Here is a 21,772-nt window from a genome sequence, read left to right as displayed (position 1 = left end):
TAAGCCATCATTACCAAGTGTATTTTGGTCACCTTGTTGGTTCAAAGGGTCACGGGTCAGGTGGGTCATGGGTCAGGTGGATCACGGGTCAGGTGGGTCACGGGTCAAGTGCGTCACGGGTCAGGTAGGTCATGGGTCAAGGTTGGTGACCTGTTTCCAACTCTGCCTTTGGGTGATACCATGTGACAACAACATCGGGAACATCTACTGTAACACACTTAACAACTTGACGTAACTGGCCTCCATACCTGGCCTGACCTTACGACAGATGTATTACGTCACGAAAACATCACACGCGTCTCTGAGTTCAGCGATATGGTCCATTGCTCCACGTTAACGCATAATTTAATTTGACTTCTACACTCTACGAAAATTTTAACTGCAATAAGGGTACTTATCCGCATGTGATTTTTAAAGGAGTATTTTATTTAAATTTTTATTTCTAAAATTATTAAATTTTTGTTTTTATATAATATCAAATCACATATTGCCAGAGGTCACTAGTGAAGGTTCCGTGCGGCTGTCCACGACTTTAGACCGTATATATAGTAGGTATAAGAACCATTAGATTCAAGACCATATAAATACCCAGTGGTAAATATACCATTTTCCCTCAGCAGCTGAATAATGTTATAGTAATTAAAAGGCAAATATTTAGGATAATTTATGATATTTTTGCAGTCATTTGGGCCGCCATCTTGAAAATAACCACCTAAAGTGTTGAAATCGTCCAAACATGACGAATAGGAGGAGAGATGAGGCAAGGTGGCCAACACTAATGCCATCTTGAATAACTTAAAATATGGAAGCGATAGAGTTGCTTACCGGATCTTTAACCAATATCCAAACGTCGATATTGAACCTTAGCCGCTGGACTGGAACAATATGGAGTCAACATGGCCGACACTGCACTCGACTGGCTCCACTTCCCCCAACTGTAAAGCTAGATCACTCATTTACACCTAGGTGGCCTTGGAATACCCCAGGATCGAATCAGGGGTGTTTAGGACAGGAGGCGAGCGACTGTAACCACTCGGCCACCGCTCAGCACTGTATCCTGTTGAAAGGTTACAGTGGGATTAGGGATTTAAAAGTTACAATGATACAGTGGGATTAGAAATTTTCAGTCACACAATCCTACAGTGATACAATGTAAACAGTGTTATATTTTTACCTCCAGTGACTCTCTCTCTCTCTCTCTCTCTCTCTCTCTCTCTCTCTCTCTCTCTCTCTCTCTCTCTCTCTCTCTCTCTCTCTCTCTCTCTCTCTCTCTCTCTCTCTCTCTCTTGAGTAATATGGACGTGAGGCTTGTGGGCGTGTGGGCGTGTGCAGTCATATCAACGGGTCGTGCAAGCGATTGGGTACATAAGGCGTGTGTGTTGTGGGCACGTGCGTGCGCGTGTGTGTGTAGCCAGCAATGTGAGGGGGGCGTGAGAACAACAGGTTGGCAGGTTCAGCAGTGTAGTCATATAAATAGATGGTGTGAATTGCCGCTGTTGGACATAACCTCCCCCCCCTTCTCTCACCTTACCGCTCCTCTCCCCCCCCTCTCTCCCCTCTTTACCTCTCCTTACCGTTCCTTTCTTCTCCCCCCTCCTCATCTCTACTCCTTTTTCCACCTCCTCCTTATCTCTCCTTCTCCCCTCCCTAACCCCACCTAACCCCACCTCCCCCCCTAACCCCCACCGCCTCCTCTAACCCCCACCTCCCCTCTAACCCCCACCTCCCCTCCTAACCCCCTCCACCTCCCTGCCCCACCTCCCCCTCCTAACCCCACCTCCCCCTCCTAACCCCCACCTCCCACCTCCCCTACCCCACCCCTCCTAACCCCAGTCCCCCTCCCCCCCTTCTCCCCCTCCTAACCCCACCTCCCCCTCCCCTCCCTCCTCTACCCAGCTCTCCAACCCCACCTCCCCCACCTAACCCCACCTCCCCTCCTAACACCACCTCCCCTCCTAACCCCACCTCCCCTCTAACCCCAGTCCCCTCCCCTACCCCACCCTTCCCTAACCCCCCTCCCTCTAACCCCAGTCCCCCCTCCTAGCCCCACCTCCCCCCTCCCCTACCTCCCCCTCCCCCCTGGCCTCCTCCTCCTCATCTAACCCCACCCCTCCCTAGCCCCACCTCCCCCTCCTAACCCCTCCTGCCCCTCCTCCCCTCCCCTACCCCACCACCCCCCTAACCCCACCTCCCCTCCTAACCCTCACACCCCAGTCCCCTCCCCTACCCCACCTCCCCCTCCCAACCCCACCTCCCCTCCCTAACACCACCTCCCCTCCCTCTATTACATCCCCTCCCTAACCCCAGTCCCCTCCCTACCACCCCACCCTTCACCGCCCTCCTCCCCAGTCCCCCCTCCCCTAACCCTACCTCCCCTCCCCTCTAACCCCAGTCCCCCTCCCTAACCCCCCCTCCCTCCCCTCTAACTCCCCTCCCCCCCCTAACCTCCCTCCCCTCCACCTAACCCCACCTCCCCTCCCCCTCCTCCTAACCCAGTCCCCTCTAACCCCACCTCCACCTCCCTAACCCCCTCCCCCTCCTCCCAACCCCTCCCCTCCTAACCCCAGTCTCCCCTCCTAACCTCACCTCCTCCCCCCCTCCTCCCTACCCCAGCCCTTCCTCCCTACCCCACCTCCCCTCCTAACCTCACCTCCTCCTCCCCACCCCCACCCTCCCCCCACCTACCCCCTCCCCTCCCTCCCCTCCCCTCCTAACCCCAGTCCCCCCTCCTAACCCCACCTTCCCTCCCTAATCCCACCTCCCCTCCCCTACCCCACCTCCCCTCCTAACCCCACCTCCCCCTCCTAACCCCCTCCCCTCCCTCCTAACCCCAGTCCCCTCCCTAACCCCACCCTCCCCCCTACCTCCCCTCCAACCCCCTCCCCCTCCTAACCCCAGTCCCCCCCTCCCTAACCCCCACCTCCCCCTCCCTACCCCTCCCCCCCCCTCCCCTCCTCCCCACCTCCCTCTGCCCCACCTCCCCTCCTAACCCCAGTCCCCCCCTCCTAACCCCACCTGCCCTCCTAACCCCACCTCTTCCCCTCCCCACCTCTTCCTCCCTACCCCACCTCCCCTCCTAACCCCACTCTTCCTCTAACCTCCCCTAACCCCACCTCTTCCTCCTAACCCCCCCTCCCCCTCTAACCCCTCCCCTCCCTAACCCCACCTCTTCCTCCCTAACCCCACCTCCCCCTCCCCTCCCTAACCCAGTCCCCCCTCCTAACCCCACCTCCCCCCACCTCCCCCTCTAACCCCTCCCTAAGCCTCCCCCCTCCCTCTTCCTCCTAACCCACCTCCCCTCCTAACCCCACCTCCCCTCTAACCCCACCTCCCCCTCTAACCCCCACCTCTTCCTCCTAACCCCTTTCCCCTCCTAACCCCACCTCCCCCTCCCCTAACCCCACCTCCCCCTCCCTAACCCCACCTCTTCCTCCCTAACCCCACCCTCTTCCTCCTAACCCCACCTCCCCCTCCTAACCCCACCTCCCCTCCCTAACCCCACCTCCCCTCTAACCCCACCTCTTCCTCCCTAACCCCACCTCCCCCTCCTAACCCCTTCCTCTAACCCCACCTCCCCTCCTAACCCCACCTCCCTCCCTCCTTACCCCTCTGTTATCTCCCTCCTTCCCCTAAACCTCCCGCTCCCTAACATCGTCCGCCAGAGACAGAGTTGTTAATATTACTCAGTCAAAAAAGTGAAATGAAGCGAGGGAGCAGGAGAGAAAAACGTAAACCTTGTCAGTAAAGAAAGAGAGAGAGAAAATATATATGCAATGAAGAGAGAGAGAGAGAGAGAGAGACGCTCAAGTCATACTCGACATACCACCACCACATTCTTGACATAACACCACGCACATAACACTCTAGGTTATGACTCGTACAACACCTCGTATATAAGGCCACTTGAAGAAGAGGCGTGTCATGCGTCCATTTATCTCTATGACACCTCGAACTGTCATGAAGCTTGTTGACCGTGTAATGTGGATAGTGGGGAATGTGTTTATCTTGTTATTTAACCATGTAATGAGCTGTATTATGGTGGTGGTTGGGGCAGGTTGTAGAGAGAGAGCGAGCTAACACCGTCTTTATTGACTGTATGATTAAGCTATGGTTGAGCACCCTGTATCACTCGACCACATCCTCACCCGGAAACAGTGTAAGATAGATCATCACCTCCTTGGTAATGTATAGGGTCGGTTTGTGGCCAGTTTGTAACCTCGTGCCAGCTGTCATTACTCATTTCCACCATCAGCTGTGAAGGCATGACACTCACCTGTTATGTTTTTTTGTGGACTGGCTGGTCAACAATTAATCTCTCTTAGTGGCTAGTTTGTTGTGGATTTGTCATCTCGCTCCACCTGTCATTTGTCTCCACCACCACCTGTCATGGCATAGTATCACCTGTCACGATTTTATGACGGTAAAAAAATTCCTTTCCTTTTTGTGATTAGCGATCGAGGAATCTCACAGTTAAGACTTCAAATTCTTCAAGATTGTAACAAAAATAATTCCTCGTAAGTAAATATGCTAGAATGTCCATAACTAGTAACCTGACTTACTAAAACTCAAGAATAAATCTTCGAATGACATTAAAAAAATCACACTCTACCATAACTTAGTGACGTTAACTTTAAACACACACAAAAACAAACTTACAGAATCATAGGACAAAGTTCATGACGAGGAATATTTATCGTAGGAGCTTTTTGAGAGAGAGTCATAGACCTAAGTTACCTAGGAAGAATATTTTGTTTCCTCTTCTTTTCCTTCTCCTCCTCCTCCCCTTCTTAAATCAACTCTATTATGTTCGTCCTGTTTTTTTTATATTGTCAGGTTTGGTTTTGTCACTGTATACGAGTGCAAATGAATATACTGTTCTATGGTTGGTCACTACTGAATAATTACCTACCCTTTGTCTTTTTCTTCTTCTCCTCTTTACTACCCATCCTTCCTTTTCTTTCTATCCCCTCCTATCCCTCTTTTCTCCTCCCCCTCCTCACCCCCTTCCCATCGTCCTCCCTCCTCCCTCCTCCTCTATCATCGCACTAGATATAATTAGTTCTCTCCATCCTAATTTACGTCTACAAAAACATGGCTTGACCAAGGAAGTGAGTATTTTGAGACACACACACACACACACACACACACACACACACACACACACACACACACACACTCTCTCTCTCTCTCTCTCTCTCTCTCTCTCTCTCTGGGTATTCTGACGAGTATACAGCCTGTGTTAAATCTCTAACCTAAATTAACCCACCATAACCCACCATAACCCACCATGCCCTACCCTGTACCCTACCCCACCATGCCCTACCCCACCATGCCCTACCCCACCCCACCATACCCCACCATACCCTACCCCACCCACCATGCCCACCCACCATACCCCACCCCACCATACCTAACCCACCATACCCCTGCACCCACCATACCCTACCCCCACCCCACCATACCCACCATGCCCTGCCCCACCATACCTGCCCACCATGCCCTGCCCCATACCCTGCCCACCATGCCTGCCCACCATGCCCTGCCCACCCACCATGCCCCACCCACCATGCCCCACCCCACCATACCCTGGCCACCATGCCTACCCACCATACCCTGCCCACCATGCCCCACCATACCATACCCCACCATTCCCTACACCACCAGCCTGTACCCCACCATTCCCTACACCACCACACCAGGTGTTGTGTCCTTGTTCAGGTGTATTTGCACCAGGTGTTGTGTCCTTGTTCAGGTGTATTTGTACCAGGTGTTGTGGCATTGTTCAGGTGTATTTGTACCAGGTGTTGTGTCCTTGTTCAGGTGTATTTGTACCAGGTGTTGTGGCATTGTTCAGGTGTATTTGTACCAGGTGTTGTGTCATTGTACATATATTAGGACTTTTATAATAGCGTATCACCTGAAGATTATTCCTTAGCTTATTTCAGCTTGAGATTAACCTAACCTAACCTACCCCCCCCCCCCTAGAGTGTTATATCATCAGGTTAAATAAGCTGGGGGCTAATCTTCAGGTGGACCTTCATGGACATCCAGTGTCGTGAAAGATTGTGTTGTTGACGCAGCTCCTCGGTTGTTATAGGTATGGCGAGTGTTTGAGGGCGATGCTGGAGAGAACGGTTTGTCACTGTTGTATGCTAATTGATCTATTACCAGTTTGCAGTGATAGATATATTTATATGTGAGTTAGAAAGTGGATTGGGGTCCCGGACAACACTGCAGTCGACCGTGTTCACTTCCCCCAGCAGGATGGATCAGGGTTGCCCCGGAAGTGAATCAACAATCCTTAGGAGGATAGACGAGTGCTATATCCTCTCACCTATCGCACCTTACACACCGAGTGATTAGCGAAAAGCAGGTGTTGTTCTCGTGTGCTGAGTAATGGGAGTGTGTGACCGTGGGGGCAAAACTCATACATCTGATGCCTGGTTATAGATTTACATACAGGTTTATATTATACACTACAGTGCTTGTACTACTCACAAGGTTTCCTGAGGCGTGTTGTGGCACACGTATAGTCAGGGTCAAAAGTCTTGTCAACACTCCTGCTGCTCTACGAACCCCAAGATTCAGACTCGTGAACCCGAAGCCTCCGTGGACAGAATAACGCATCAGTGTCTCCCGCTTCGGGTTCACTAGCCTGAATCTTGTTGCTCGTGGAGCAGTAGGAGAGGCGACAGGACTTTTGAGTGACTGTACACATTTCCCTGCTAACAATAGACAAAATGTTTTGCTTGTATAATGAATAATTACCGGTATATATAAACGTACTCAAGGAAATGTTCACCAATAACGGTTCCTTAGTCATGTCCTGCGTTCAAGGGTTAAATCACTTCTACACATCTGGCTACTGACATTATATTAGGTGCTACCATGTCACACGAACTTTTATCGTCACCATGACACAACTGTCATCTGGTGACAGAAAGACGGGCTATGGAGATAGACGAGGGATGCTCGTATGGCGTTCGTGTAGGACCTCTGACTACTTGACGGATTAAATCACCGCCCTTAGACGTCTACGAAAACGATTGAAAGGATTTATGTTGGATATTTTTATCAGTGCTTGTAAAGATACGGGATAAATTATTGTAGATATTACTTTTATACGTCTAAGGAATGTGTTGTTGTCTGAAGACTCTCCAGTATTTTTTAATGGTGGTTTTTGTTGATGTAGAGAGATTGTATTTTAGTGATATTTTATTTATTTACCAACATCGCTGGGCTGGGTGTACTCCAAGTCACGTCTCCTCCCACCCCCCACACATCTTAACAAAAAACACACATGCAGTACATATACCTGTACACACACACACACATACGCACCTAGCGCTCCTCTGGGAGCAGCCAGGTCAATTGTTTAGTTGGCCCATACCAACTCCCTCCCCTGAACCCTCCTCCCCACCGGAATATCAACACGTTATCGCCAGACTCAAGTCCCCTCGGAGTTCCTGCACCCGAGCTCCTCAGTGTTTACTCAACATTCATACTTCCCAAAAGCGCTCAACATACTGACCCTCTCGGCTCTCTGAACCATCTTCGATACCGGCTCCTACTTCCACCCGAGATCCCTCGTCCGCGAATTGCTGTTCGACACCACAACCGCACCCAGCCCATACGAGCACGTACTGATCGCTATAAGAACAGCCCAGTCCCAACCATTGTAAAAATTACCAGCAACTCGTCGTCAACCAGTGTATTCACTCCCAGCCAATCTTACTTTTGCACTGCCACCATGTTGAAATGCCCTGTAGTGTAGTATGACCTTCTCCCCACCTAGTTATTATAAATCATATTTGTATCACTTATGTTACTTGTATATTATTTGTCAATCAAGAGACCCATTCCTCAATTATGTAACTGTATATTTTCCGCCTTCCGGTTGCCATGCTCTTTCAGTAAACCGTTATTATGAATTATTATTATTATAAAACACACACACACACACACACACACAGAAGGAGTCAATCGGAGTTGAAAGTAACAATGATTTGTGGGAATGTAAGAAATTGATACACTTCAGGTCTCAGACCTGAGGGAGATACTTGCCAAAGGGCTCTAGATGGCAGAGATACAGTGATGGTGGAGGGGGGAGTCGTGTGGGGGCGCGGGACAATAGACGGCGTGGCTGATGGGTCGGGCGCGGGCCCCGGGGGAGCGTGGGAGGGGGAGGTCCGCGCCCCCCGCTGGGTGTCCTGGCCAGCCGTCCCAGTGTCATCCCCGCCGCTCTTGCTGCAGGGCCTCACTGTCGCCCCACCTGGTGCCACCTTCTGAGCGGCACCCCGGCTACCTACCAGTGCCATCTCAGCGTTGTATTACCCGGCGTGTGGCTGCTTTCGTGAGATATTGTCAAGACATCGTCGAGTCGAAAGTAGAACGAGGAAACAAGACCTTTAAAAACTAAGACACAAGTTATGCAGTCTCTCATAACTTGTGTGTATGTCAGGATTAACACCTGAACATCGTTGTTATTTGTATTATTAGTTTATATTTCCTAAGTGGTAAAGAGTTGTTAGATACTTAGATCTGGCGACAGTGATCACAGTAACAGTTGTCTCTCGTGTGAAGCGTTACGAGTATCAGTTTCTAGAAAGTGGCTCGATATCACGACCTCTTCCTCCCTGAACCTCGTCGTACCTGATGCTCCTGTACTGTAGATAAACCTGACGTGATGATTCGGGTTGTGACTGGTCACGCCGCCTTCACTCTGACTTATTTACACCGTATGTGGGGCATACAGTGGAAGAGAGGCATGTTCGGCATCGTCTAGCCTCGTCCCAGCAGGTGTTACTGGAGAGGAACTGGTCGCATTGTGGCTCTCTTAAGGTAGAGTCTCCCGGTGTGTGTGTTTGTATCAAGCGTGACCCCCAAGACATGTGTGTTGTGAACCCGTCGCCTCCCTGTAAGTGTACACAAATACAGTAGTGATTTGCACTAAACATGTTATTAGAAAGAAAATATGTTGACGATAGTAACTGACAGAGTTGTCATCCTCAGCCCTGTAAAAAAGATAATCATCCAGGATTGGCTACTTCTGTCAGGGTATTAGTGTTCCCGACGTGAGAGGATAATCAAGGTGTTGAAGTTATAACTCAGGAGGAGGGATACGCGGTCGTCCGCGGCACCCTAGCCGATCACCCATTGTAAGGCGACGTCGGTGTTAATGGCACAGAAAACACTACAGAAGTGAGCAAGAATTAGCTGTTCACAAACAAGGATAGTGAGTGTAGCAAATGATAGAGGTGGCACTAAATGTTTCAAGGGGTGGGAAGGTCTAGTGCCACTCAGGAGTCACTGTGTGTAAAGTGCCGCTCGCTCTCCCCGCCACCCACGCCTGCCACGCGCGCCGCCTGAACAATCCTCTTAACTTTACCTCTCACCGTTTCTTTCACGGAAATAACAAAATTGTTAGAGGATTGTCATAAAGACTGTGGACATTTATAGCGAGTATAGTCGTGAAGAGTGAACTAGTGACCTCGTCGTAACGCAAAGAAAATCTCAGGTCTTGAAAAAGAATTCTAAGCGAATTTCTTCAGGACAGTAGATTGTGCAGCAACGTGATGGTGATGAGGTGACAGCATGAGCTATCGTCGGGATATACCGGAGTGTGTGCGTGTCTCTGACTGCTCACCGCCTCACTAAGCGGCGCCCCATTGTTCTAGTAGAGTTTTGGTGACCACGACGGTAGTCACCTGTCCTCTGCCAAGCCTTTACGTTCTTGTCGCTCCCGGCATCCAGTTACCGTAGTGAACACACCGCTGCTAGCAAACGTGGCGAGTGTGGTCAAGCGTGGTGGTGATGGGCGGGACGAGGTGATGGTGATGACCACGAACATACCTGTCGTGGAGGGGGCCGCCACCCCCTCCGTATCACCTCCCGCCTCCCTCACCGCTTCTTCTACCGATCCACTGAGCGAAGAGGCGCTCACAGACGAGTCTCTCAGAGAGGCGCTGTTCACCAACTATGAAAACCTTCAAGACACACTGGCTGAAGCGCCGCTGCTGAAGGGCTGCGAAGACGAGCCCTCAATGATCGGTTCCCATGGCCTCCCCTTACTTAACCTCTCGCCCTCTGCCTCCCTGGCCGCCAGTCCCGGCTCACCCCCACCTTCACTGGAGGCGTCGCTGCTCCCTACGCCTCCCACCAGCCCCGTCAGTATTCATATTTTTGATTCCGACGAAGAGTCGCCATGCGGAGACATCACGATGCCCCTCAAGTTCGACAGCAGCGAATTTACCTGGAGACGGTCAGTGGAGGAGTCCGAGTCCCGGCTGACGCCTCCACGGGTCATCCCAACCATCGACTACCTGCAGGTGCCGCCTCACCACCGCGCTAAGCTCAGGAAAGGCAGGCGACTCTCCTTCAGCAAGGCCTCTGACTATGCTTTGCCTTCTACATTGTCACTGTCACGGCGTTCCTCGGCGATACCCACAGTACCGGAGGTCCCCGTCATCACCCCGGAGCCAACCAGTGAGTTGTCGGAAGATGACCTGGTCAAGGAACCCTTACAGGTCAACGGGGGTGTCCAGCAGGTCCCCACTGGCCCTCTGGAGGAGACTGTGAATAACCTGAGCGCCGCCAACTGTGTCATAAAGATCCCCAAGAAACACAGGAAGCCGTCCCTCTCCCAGATTGACATTCCCTGTTACCACCGCCGGCCCTCTGGTCAGGCTCTAGACGTCAACTTCGACTACACCTTCACCGTGGTAAGTCGTGGTGATCGGCGCTGGCCGATAGTTCTCACTGTGTGTTGAGATGTAACCGACCTGTTCGGGCCCACATGGACTTTCAGAGGTCACCCAGAGTCTTCTAATAACTAATAATTTTCTAGTTGTCCAGACGGCTGTAAGAGCCTAATAAGAGGCCCTCAGATGATTAGGACACTTGAATTTGGTTGGCTTAGGCCTAGAATAGACACTATATAATTTTGTCCAACATCAGACAAAGGTTCAGGGTCATTGATCGCTGATGAAGGTCCTCCCACTGATCCCGGTCCTGTACGCGGCCTGAGCGGGTGTGTCGACCGTGGCGGGATCACATTTTATAGTATGGAGAACTGCAGAAAGTTCACAATCCTTTGTTATGATCAGATTTGTGCAAAGATTTCAAAGCTGGTTTGTTGTTAGTGACCCTTTATTATTATTATTATTATTATTATTATTATTATTATTATTATTATTATTATTTACACAATTAATTATAATACTAAGGGGTGCAGCGGCTGAGTGGACACAGTATTCAAAATGAGGTCGCTGTTTCATGCCCGAGACTCCCGTAGTCCACCCAGCTGTGAATGGGTACCTAAATACAACTGTAATTCGGGATGTCGAAGCCGTCTGTTGAAGTACCTGTCTAGCTGTCTCCTTGTCTGCCAGAGGATAAATATTCAGTGTTGTTAGGCCTGTGGGACTTACTAATACGGTATACAGTAGATCGTCCGGGAGCCTCATCATGCTGTAAATACCTGGTGATCGTTATTCACCCAAGGACAAGATGGCACCTCGGTACACTTGCTTGTAAAAAGATGCAATGATGGACAACAGGGCACCACACGCTTAAGTCCCAGGTTGCTAATCTGACTTTCTTCCTCATTTACACACAATTGAAGGGTCTAAATATTATCTCTTTCTTAACAGTAAAACTTATGCATCATTTCTCACTCTTGATTTTATTTTTTTTTCATTTTCTATTTTTTTTTCGTTCCCCCGGTGAGGGTCGGTAACCTGTGCCTGGCTGGACTAATCCCCGAAAATAATAACAGGGTGAAGATGTGAGAACGTCTAAAATGGCATCAAAATTACACTGAGACTCAACCTTTATCTAAATATACAATATTCACTTAGCACAAGTTAGGAGACAAAATAATTGTATAGGGTCTTGTTAGCCTGGGTTCATTTTTACGTTTGGTTAGAATAGGTTAGACTACTGTAAGTTATATTCGTTAGGTTGGGTTAGAATAAGTTGGGCTAGGATAGGGTAAGGTAGGTTAGGTTAGGTTAGGTATACAGTAGTGGGTTAGGAGCGATCAGTACCGTCCCCAAGTCGATCACTCACAGGCGACGGACCATTCACCGCCCAGGTGGACCAAAGGATACATAAGTAAAAAAACAAAAAAAATATCATCAAATTTTTGGACTTTTCTTTAAATTCATAAAATCACTAATTTACATTTTTTTTCTACGTCATTAAACACTTTGTTCTAACATCAAGAGATTAAATGGTGAACCTAAGTATCTGAGATCTACAAATCAAGGCGACGCAACCTAGAACTTCATATCTATCTATCTATCTATTGTTATGCTGTAGCGTATGTGAGTCAGTTCTAAGATGTTGCAACTCTATTGTTTTATATCGTAACTTAACAGTCTAATATAAAGTTAACATATCTATCATGGAGTAGAAAACCAATAGGAACCTTTAAAGTTTTGTTTCGTGGAGTCAGTCATATGCCTTGCCATATAATATCGGTTTACGGGTTAAGATTTTTAAATGCGGATCTCTTAGAATCCGGTATACGGAACACCACGTCCTCCTTCTTTAAACCTAGATCTAAATATCCGGAAATAGAAACTCGGGTCCAAATATCCGAAATGGGAGATTCTGTCAGCCTCGGTAACCAGAAAGATGTGGTTTCTGTCCTCCAAGTTAACAGGTGTGATTTCTGTCCTCCAAGTTTACAGGTGTGGTTTCTGTCCTCCAAGTTAACAGGTGTGATTTCTGTCCTCCAAGATAACAGGTGAGGTTTCAAGATGTGAATAATTACATACCTGAAACTTAATTAACCCGGTACACAAAGCACCTCCATATGGGTTCCATCCAGGTGCTTAGTAATAATCTCGACCTCAGGGACTGTGATTACCCATACTGACTGACTTGAGTGCGTGGTAGACTGAAGGAGTAGATGTTGCCCATCCAATCCACCAGATCTGGTTTTAAACTATGAGAAATTATCTTTATCTTAGACCGTGTTGTGTGTGTGTGTGAAGAGAAGGTTCATGGTTCATTTTCACTGATCTTCCTTGCATCTTACCCGGCTGTTGTCCTCTACCACGACCACTACCCCCTCTGCCGACCCACCACTCCCTCTACCACGACCCCTGCACCCCTTCTACCACGACCCACTACACTCCCTCTACCACGACCCACTACTCCCTCTACCACGACCCTACCTCCACCACCCTACCTCCCTCTACCACGACCCACCACCCCCCTCTGCCACGACTCTTTCACCCCTCACCACGACCCACTACACCTCTACCCGGCCACTACCTCCCTCTGACCCCTACACCCCTCTACACGACCCCACTACACTCCCTCTACCTGACCCCACTACACCTCTACCCGACCCCACTACACCCCCTCTACCACGACCCACTACACTCCCTCTACCACGACCCACACCCCTCCCACCACGACCCTACACCCCCTCTACCGACCACTACACCCCCCTCTACCCGACCCTACCTCCCTCTACCACGACCACTACACTCCCTCTACCACGACCTACACCCCCCCTCTACCACGACCCACTACACCCCCTCTACCTGCTACCCCTCTACCACGACCCCTCCTACCCGACCCACTACCCTCTGCCACGACCCACTACACTCCCTCTGCGACCCACCTAACCCCTCTACCACGACCCACTACACTCCTCTACCACGACCTGCTACACCCCCTTTACCCGGCCCACTACCTTCCACCACGACCCTGCCCCTCTACCGACCCCACTACACTCCCTCTCACCACGACCTACACCCCTCTACCACGACCCACTACACCCCTCTACCCGACCCACTACACCCCTCTACGACCCACTGCACCCCCTACCGGCCACTACCTCCCTCTGCCGACCCACTAAGCCCCCTCTACCACGACCCAATACACCCCTCTACCGACCACTACCTCCCGTCCACCACGACCCACTACACCCTCTCTACGACCCTACACCCCTTCTACCCGACCCACTACACCCCCTTCTACACGACCCTACACCCCCTTCTACGACCCTTTCACCCCGTCCACCGACCCACTACCTCTCTGCGACTAGCCACCCCTCTACCGACCCACTACCTCCCGTCCACCGACCCACTACCCCTCTCTACCACGACCCCACCTACACCCTCTCTACGACCCACTACACCCCTTCTACCACGACCCCACCACCTTCTACGACCACTACACCCCTTCTACCCGACCCAATACACCCCTCTACGACCCTACACCTCTCTACCACGACCCACTACACCCTCTCTACCTGACCCACACCACCCTCTCTACCACGACCCACTACACCCCTTCTACCCACGACCCACTACCCCCCTCTACCACGACCCTACCCCCCTCTACCACGACCCACACCCCTCTACCACGACCCACCACCCCTCTACCACGACCCACTACACCCTCTCTACCCCTACACCCCTCTACCACGACCCTACACCCCTCTACCGACCCACTACACTCCCGTCCACCACGACCCACTACACCCTCTCTACCACGACCCACTACACCCCCTTCTACCACGACCCACTACACCCCTTCTACCACGACCCACTACACCCCTTCTACCACGAGGTGTCTATTCCTTCAGGTAAAATAAGCCAGAGGTGCGTAATCTTCATATGGTCTGTGCATGGTTGTCAGTGGTCACGGGACTTTCAGAACGAGAGGAAGGGCTTATGGAAACTCGTCGTATAAAAATGACATATATTCCACTATTAACATTCACAGAGCAAGTTTTCATGTCCAAATATCTCCAATTACTTCACACACAACTCGGCGGCTATCTTGTACCCCACGTCGGCGTGTATGTACCAGGCCTGGAGTTCCTGGTTCTCCGTGCTGTCCGGTTCAGTCGGTGGCTCACGCTGCTCTGCCGTGACCACCACCACCACACGAATATGGCTCGGTGGCCAACTAATCCTAATACAACACATTAAAAGCTTTACACCTCTTACATAATGTTTTAACAACCAAAACTAAATAATACTGATATAAAAAACATCGTAAATCAAGCCATTAGAATACTCATATAAGCATACAGGCCGTGAACCACCCTCATTGACATTGGTCGTTCTCGGGTGTCACCTAGTTAGCCAGTCATAGACAGCGGTGTGGGCCGACATGTGACAATGGTATATTCAGTCTAAACTTGCTGTAAGATTTAGCTAATATAGACATACTGCAGCGTACTACTATACAGAGAATGGTTATACTATGGACCCACACCGAGGCTCTGTACGGCCCATGAATTAATGTCTGACTTAATACGGAAGTGGAGAAGTTTGTCTCTCCCGATAAGCTTAATACAACGATGATACGGCGGGTGTGAGAGGTCACGGTAGTCTTGGAGCAAGAGGTCACGGGAGTCTTGGAGCAAGAGGTCACGGTAGTCTTGGAGCAAGAGGTCACGGGAGTCTTGGAGCAAGAGGTCACGGTAGTCTTGGAGCAAGAGGTCACGGTAGTCTTGGAGCAAGAGGTCACGGTAGTCTTGGAGCAAGAGGTCACGTTAGTCTTGGAGCAAGAGGTCACGGGAGTCTTGGAGCAAGAGGTCACGGTAGTCTTGGAGCAAGAGGTCACGGTAGTCTTGGAGCAATATAACCACCATTATTGACCTTCATATTTGTGCCCCTACCTACCTAACACTTACTGGGTCACGGGTGTTGGTAGAGGTCAGCTAAAAGAGGGTCGTGATTGGTAATGGTGTGGGTGATAATATTAATACTGCGGTTTAACTACTAAGATATATCAATAGAACAGTTGTTATAATGTTATTACTGCAACTAAGGTAAGGTCTTTGAGCGCTTAACAAGGTTAGTAATACACCTGTCTAAGAACATTAGAAATTATGAGAAACAGAACTGTGTGTAGATCATTAGCATTGGAGTCACGAGTTAAGAGATGAAAGAAGATTATTAAGGATTGAAGAAAAGTTGTGAAGCTAAAATACAGTTGAAGTAGAAAGACTCTGGGCTGAACCAGGTCGCTTGGTCTTATTTATTGTTTGTTTATCTTTGTTTTGCTCCTCGTGTCGTCAGACCTTTGTGGTGGTTTATTTACATGGTGCTGCTTGTTACACTTCTTACTTCGTGGTGGAGTTAGTAAGCCCTCCCAGGTCCCTGTGTGGCTGGGAGGGTAGTCAGTTTTTTTTTAATTGCTAATGTGTTAGTTAAATGTTAGTTAATAATAAATAATAATAATAATTACGGTTTATTGAAAGAGCATAGCAGCCGGAAGGCTGAAAATATACAGTTACATAATTGGGGAATGGGTTTCGATTTACAAATAATATACAAGTGATTTACAGGCCCCCAAGTCTTGGCAAAGAAGCAGCTCAGCCCATATGGCAGGAAATGAGTAGGGCAGCAAAATATAACAACCTGTGCATTATGGGGGATTTCAACTTCAGAAATATTGACTGGGACAACATTGTAGGTGACTATGAATCTGAAGACTTCCTAGATGCAGTACAGGACAATTTTTTGAAACAACTAATTACAGAACCTACTAGAGGTGACAATATATTAGACCTAGTATTAACAAATAAAGAAAATATTATCAGAGATATCACAGTAGGGGAAGAACTAGGTAACAGTGATCACAGAGAAATCAGGTTCACCCTAAATTGGGAAACGAAAAACAATGACAATATGGTCACAGTCCCAGACTTTCGGTTGGCGGATAATTATCAGGGGTTAAGAAGGTACCTAGGTGAGGTCACCTGGGAACAGCCACGTCAGTCCCCAGTAGGAAGGGGTGAGGTCACAGATGACACAACAAGTGATCATGACTATAATATATTCACTCGTATACTACATAAACCACAAGAACAAAATATACCATACAGAAAAATTAGGTCAAATAAGAATGAGCCAAGGTGGATGACCAGAAAACTTAAACATAACATAGGAATAAAGAAAGGAATATATAAGAAATTAAAGGGAGGGGAGGAGCAGCTCAGAAATAGGTATAATGAGCTATCTAGGAATGTTAAGAAAAATGTAAGGAAAGCAAAGAGAGACTATGAAATCAAAATAGCAAGAGAATCCAAGGCGAATCCCAAGGGATTATTCCAGGTATATAAGACAAAGGTCAAGGACAGAGTTGGGCCTTTAAAGTCAGGGAGGGGAGAAGTGATAAATGGCAGTGAAGACATGAGCAAAGCATTGAACAGCTACTTCTTATCAGTTTTCACAGAAGAAATTTGCTATGAAATTCCAGAGGTGGAACTGATATTTAAGGGAAAGGAAGAAGAGAAATTAAAGAATATCACAATCAGAAAAGAGGATGTTCTTAAGAAGATAAATAAAATAGAGAAAACAAAATCCCCAGGGCCGGATGAAATTTTCCCTCGAGTCTTGAAAGAGTGTAGGGAACAGATTTGCTGACCCCTCGTAAACTTATTTACAAAATCATTAGACACTGGAGTTGTGCCAGACTTGTGGAAACAGGCAAATGTAGTACCCATATTCAAAATGGGAGACAGAGCAACAGCGTCAAATTACCGGCCGAAAAGTTTGACGTCAGTAGTGGGGAAATTTCTTGAATCAATTATAGCAGATAGCATCCGATCGCATATAGAGAAAAGCAAATTAATCTACGACTCTCAACATGGGTTTACAAAGGGAAAATCTTGTCTAACAAATCTGCTAACGTTTTTTAGGAAAGTCTTCGAGGTAGTAGATAATGACGAAAATTACGATGTTATTTACTTAGACTTTAGCAAAGCATTTGACAGAGTACCGCATCAGAGGCTTCTGAGAAAAATTAAGGCTCATGGTATCGAGGGAAAGTTTTAAATTGGATAAAATCATGGCTCACCGATAGAACGCAGAGGGTCAGCGTAGATGGTGTTAAATCTGAGTGGGGCCGTGTAACCAGTGGGGTTCCCCAGGGGTCAGTACTAGGCCCACTCTTGTTCATAATCTACATAAACGATCTAGATACTGGGATCAGCAGTGACATAAGCAAGTTTGCGGATGACACCAAAATAGGGCGGCAGATTAATTCAGTGAAGGATGCAAATGCACTACAGGAGGATCTAAATAAACTGCAGGGGTGGTCTGAAAAGTGGCAAATGAAATTCAACACCAGCAAGTGCAGCGTACTTAATATTGGAAGAACAAATACTGTCAATGTATACAGCCTTAACAACAGCAACCTAGAGAAGTCGACTTGTAAAAGAGACCTAGGGGTACTTGTAAGCCCGGACCTACGGCCTAGAAAACAGTGCGTTAATATTCGAAATAAGGCAGACAGAGTATTAGGTTTTATATCTAGAAGTGTAAGTAACAAGAGTGCAGAGGTCTTATTGCAACTATATCTTGCGCTAGTCAGGCCACACCTCGATTATGCGGTTCAGTTCTGGTGCCCCTATTATAGAATGGATATAAATTCACTAGAGTCGGTGCAGCGAAGAATGACAAAAATTATTCCGGGACTTAGAAACCTTCCATATCAGGATAGGCTAAAGAAACTTAACTTGCATTCCCTAGAAAGACGAAGAGTGCGGGGAGACATGATAGAAGTATTTAAGTGGGTGAAAGGAATCAATAAAGGGGATATAGATAAAGTTCTTATAATATCCGAGCAGGATAGGACTCGGAGCAACGGATTCAAGTTGGATAAGTTTAGGTTTAGGAGGGAGATAGGAAGAAACTGGTTCACAAATAGGGTGGTGGACGAGTGGAACAAGCTTAGCAACTTTGTAGTAAGTGCGGGAACTTTGGAAAGTTTCAAAAGGAGGCTAGATAGATTCATGGATGATAGAGAGTGGTAGTAACTCTCGACAGGAGCTGCCATGCACAGGCCAACCGGCCTATTGCAGACTCCTTATTTTCTTATGTTCTTAAATAAGATATATAATAACTAGATGGGGAAAAGCTCAAACTACAGGGCATTTCAACATAGTGACAGTGCAAGAAGTAAAATTTACTGGGAGTGAATACACTGGTTTATTACAAGTTATTGATAATTTTTACAATGGTTGGGACTGGACTGCTCTTATAGCGATCAGTTCGTGCACGTATGGGCTGGAAGCGGTTGTGGTGTCGAACAGCAATTCTCGGGCTAGGGATCTCAGGTGGTAGTAGGAGCCGGTGTCGAGAATGGTGCAGAAGCTTCTTACCAAATTTGCAGATGAGGTCGTTGTGATGGTCAGTGAGAGTCGAAAGGGTCAGTGTGTTGAGAGCTTCTTGATATGTGGAGTAGGAAGGGGAGAGAATAATCTTGCACTTTTTCTAGGTGTTTACGCTGTGTGGCATTTAGGGAGGAAGACCAGGTAGGGGAGGCAGGGGAGTTGTGTTAGTCTAAAGTACACTGTATGGAGAGGCCTGCTACATTTTACAAAGAATACGCTCATAGTTACTGGTATGTAGGTTTTTCTACAGGCTTGGTTTGATTTGACAAAACTTATTATACTTCCCGCCAAGATTAAAGCTTCTATGCCAGGAGAAAAAAGACATACACAGTAAATGATCAGAGAATGAGCTCAACGAGAATAGTTGCTGAGCTAAGGATCCTACATATCTAGCTTAGAATCCGAGAAAAAAAACTTGCAATTTCACATTCTACAAACAATAACAGGTGTTACATGGCCTTGCCAGCCCTTATCAAAATATGATCAGCCCCAATTAGTAATATGACTACAACATTGCATTAGGTAGTACAAAACATTGATCAAATGAACTCATAGAACAAGAGAATAATCTTTCGTAAATAATAATAAGAATACAAAAAATCCTCAAGTAAATGTTATCAGATGTCACAGAATTAAATACTTCAAAATATACACAAAAATTCTCCTACTTACACATGCAATTTTTTTTTCATTATGCATATAGCCTACAACAGCAGTACAGTAGTGTGGCCCAGCATGGCTCTCATTCTCCATCAGCTGGTATCAGGGTTACCGGCAGTGGTCGGTTGGTTGGTCCTTCCTATTATCCACCTCTTCATCGTAGACTCTTCTGATTTCAGCACAGCGCCTTTTATACCTTTACTCTTCACAACACGAGTGTTGTAGTGAAAATGTATTAGTGTGTTGTAGAGGACCTGCCGCTGGGTATTCATGAAATAATTTACCCCTTTAAAACAACGATCTGGATAACCTGGTTAATCTGGCGTAAATAACAAAATAATAAATATTAATTAAAATGACAATAAAATAAGTTAATAAAAATAAATTATAAAATTTATTGCAAATAGACGTACTTAACACGAGAAAATATGTAGTCTACTTTTCCCTAGCGCAGAGTGGCAATCCAATTTTATGTATTTTTACGTGGATCGAGGGAGCGCAGGCTGGGCCCGCCGGGGCTCGAGGCTGAGACCTTGAAATCCAAGGCCAGCGATCTTTAATTACTTAGCCAACCACGCCCACAATCCAGGGAAAACTCTTAAAAAATAAACTGCTGATTTGCCGTTCTGCCAAGTTTTGTAAAGGCAGGTGAAGACGTTCAGTCGAAAGTTATTAACTCAGGTTAACACTGATTACAATTTTGATAATTGTAGCAAGAATCAGGATGATGTTTACGCTTATAGTAGCAATTTTTATATTTTGATGACAATGACAGTAACTAATAATAATAATATTGATAGTAATAATAATCCTTGCTCTTGTAACAATCGCTGAACTACTGACAATAATAATAATAATTATATTATAATATAATAATAATAAAACACTTATTTTGACTGCCTATTATTTACCAACAAACCTAGCTCAGAAATATTGTATCACATGAAGATGGATTTTACAACAAGTGCAGTGACGGGCGCAGGTGACGAGAGTAAGCGCAGCAGCCAGGCTCCCGGGGACGTTGGTGATCGACCTGGCTCAAACAACCAGTCTACTTTTAGACTCGTAAGATCTTCTACTGGCCTGAGTCACCCTTGTTGGGCTCCTCTTCCCATGTTTGTTGTAACTTCTGGTCTCGCTGCGAACCCCCACAATGTGTACTCGGGTATAAAAGTGGATCTTGCGGTAAACCTTAACATATGCGCGAACGAGGGGGCTGGGGCTTAAAAATGGATCTCCTTGCATCTCCCGGAAAAAATAAATGCTCATAAAGTTATATTAGTGATAATTTCTGTTAATTTATGCACGGCGAGTGTTGAGTTTCTTGGCAAAAGCCCGGTACTCTTAGCTTGGGAAGTATAAATTTCGCAGCAAACTCCCACAGTTTGTTGAAGACAGATGAAATCGCTAACACGTCCCATAATGTTTGCCTCGTTTCTGGTTGAGGTGAGGACCAGAGAGTTTTTTCAGAAATATCAGTAATGGTGATGGATTAACCTAAATATGTATAGAAATCTAAGTGGGGGAAAAATATAATTTCACCAAGTGGAGCGTTGGTCTTGACGATAAACATCTGATGCTGAAAGTTTGTAAGATTATCATTTCACTGATGTCTTGAGGAGGGGTTAAGAGTTTTTATTGGACACTAATGTGGTTTTTAAGCGTCCTTACAACATTTAAAGAAAATTCACGAATGAACGAAAATAAATGGTGTTCCCAAAATCAATGATGAACGTTCGACGAAGTTCAGTAAATATCGTGTCATGTTTTAAGATATACTTGAGACGTTTAGCAAGTACGAGGATGGGTTTTTAGGGACAGTGAGACACTTGACTGTTTTCACGAATTGTCCAGATGTTTTTTGTTTGTGTAGAGGCGGCTGGTGGGCGAGCCAAGGTCTGACTTCATTCTCAAAGCTCCGTACGGCATATTTTTTTTTTACCCTAACCGATGAAG

At 47.3% G+C, this 21,772-nt stretch overlaps 1 protein-coding gene across 5 annotated transcripts in view; it reads left to right on the top strand.

Moving 5' to 3' along the window:
- The first annotated feature begins 8,203 nt into the window (after positions 1-8,203).
- LOC121869191 (chloride channel protein 2-like) overlaps positions 8,204-21,772 on the top strand; it is a 136,901-nt gene continuing 123,332 nt past the window's right edge. For 2 of the 5 annotated variants that reach the window (XM_042370425.1, XM_042370426.1), the window contains exon 1: positions 8,206-10,721. In XM_042370425.1, the coding sequence (XP_042226359.1) occupies positions 9,831-10,721 (891 nt within the window). In that variant the 5' untranslated portion in view covers positions 8,206-9,830. Of the gene's footprint in view, positions 10,722-21,772 lie in introns of all 5 variants that reach the window. The other 3 variants (XM_042370423.1, XM_042370422.1, XM_042370424.1) reach the window with 3 other exon arrangements.

This window comes from Homarus americanus, unplaced genomic scaffold (assembly GCF_018991925.1).
Source record: "Homarus americanus isolate GMGI-L3 unplaced genomic scaffold, GMGI_Hamer_2.0 scaffold25467, whole genome shotgun sequence".
Classification (NCBI taxonomy): domain Eukaryota; kingdom Metazoa; phylum Arthropoda; class Malacostraca; order Decapoda; family Nephropidae; genus Homarus; species Homarus americanus.
The sequence above is the reverse complement of the archived record's forward strand: the minus strand, read 5'-3'. Positions and strand labels throughout refer to the sequence as shown.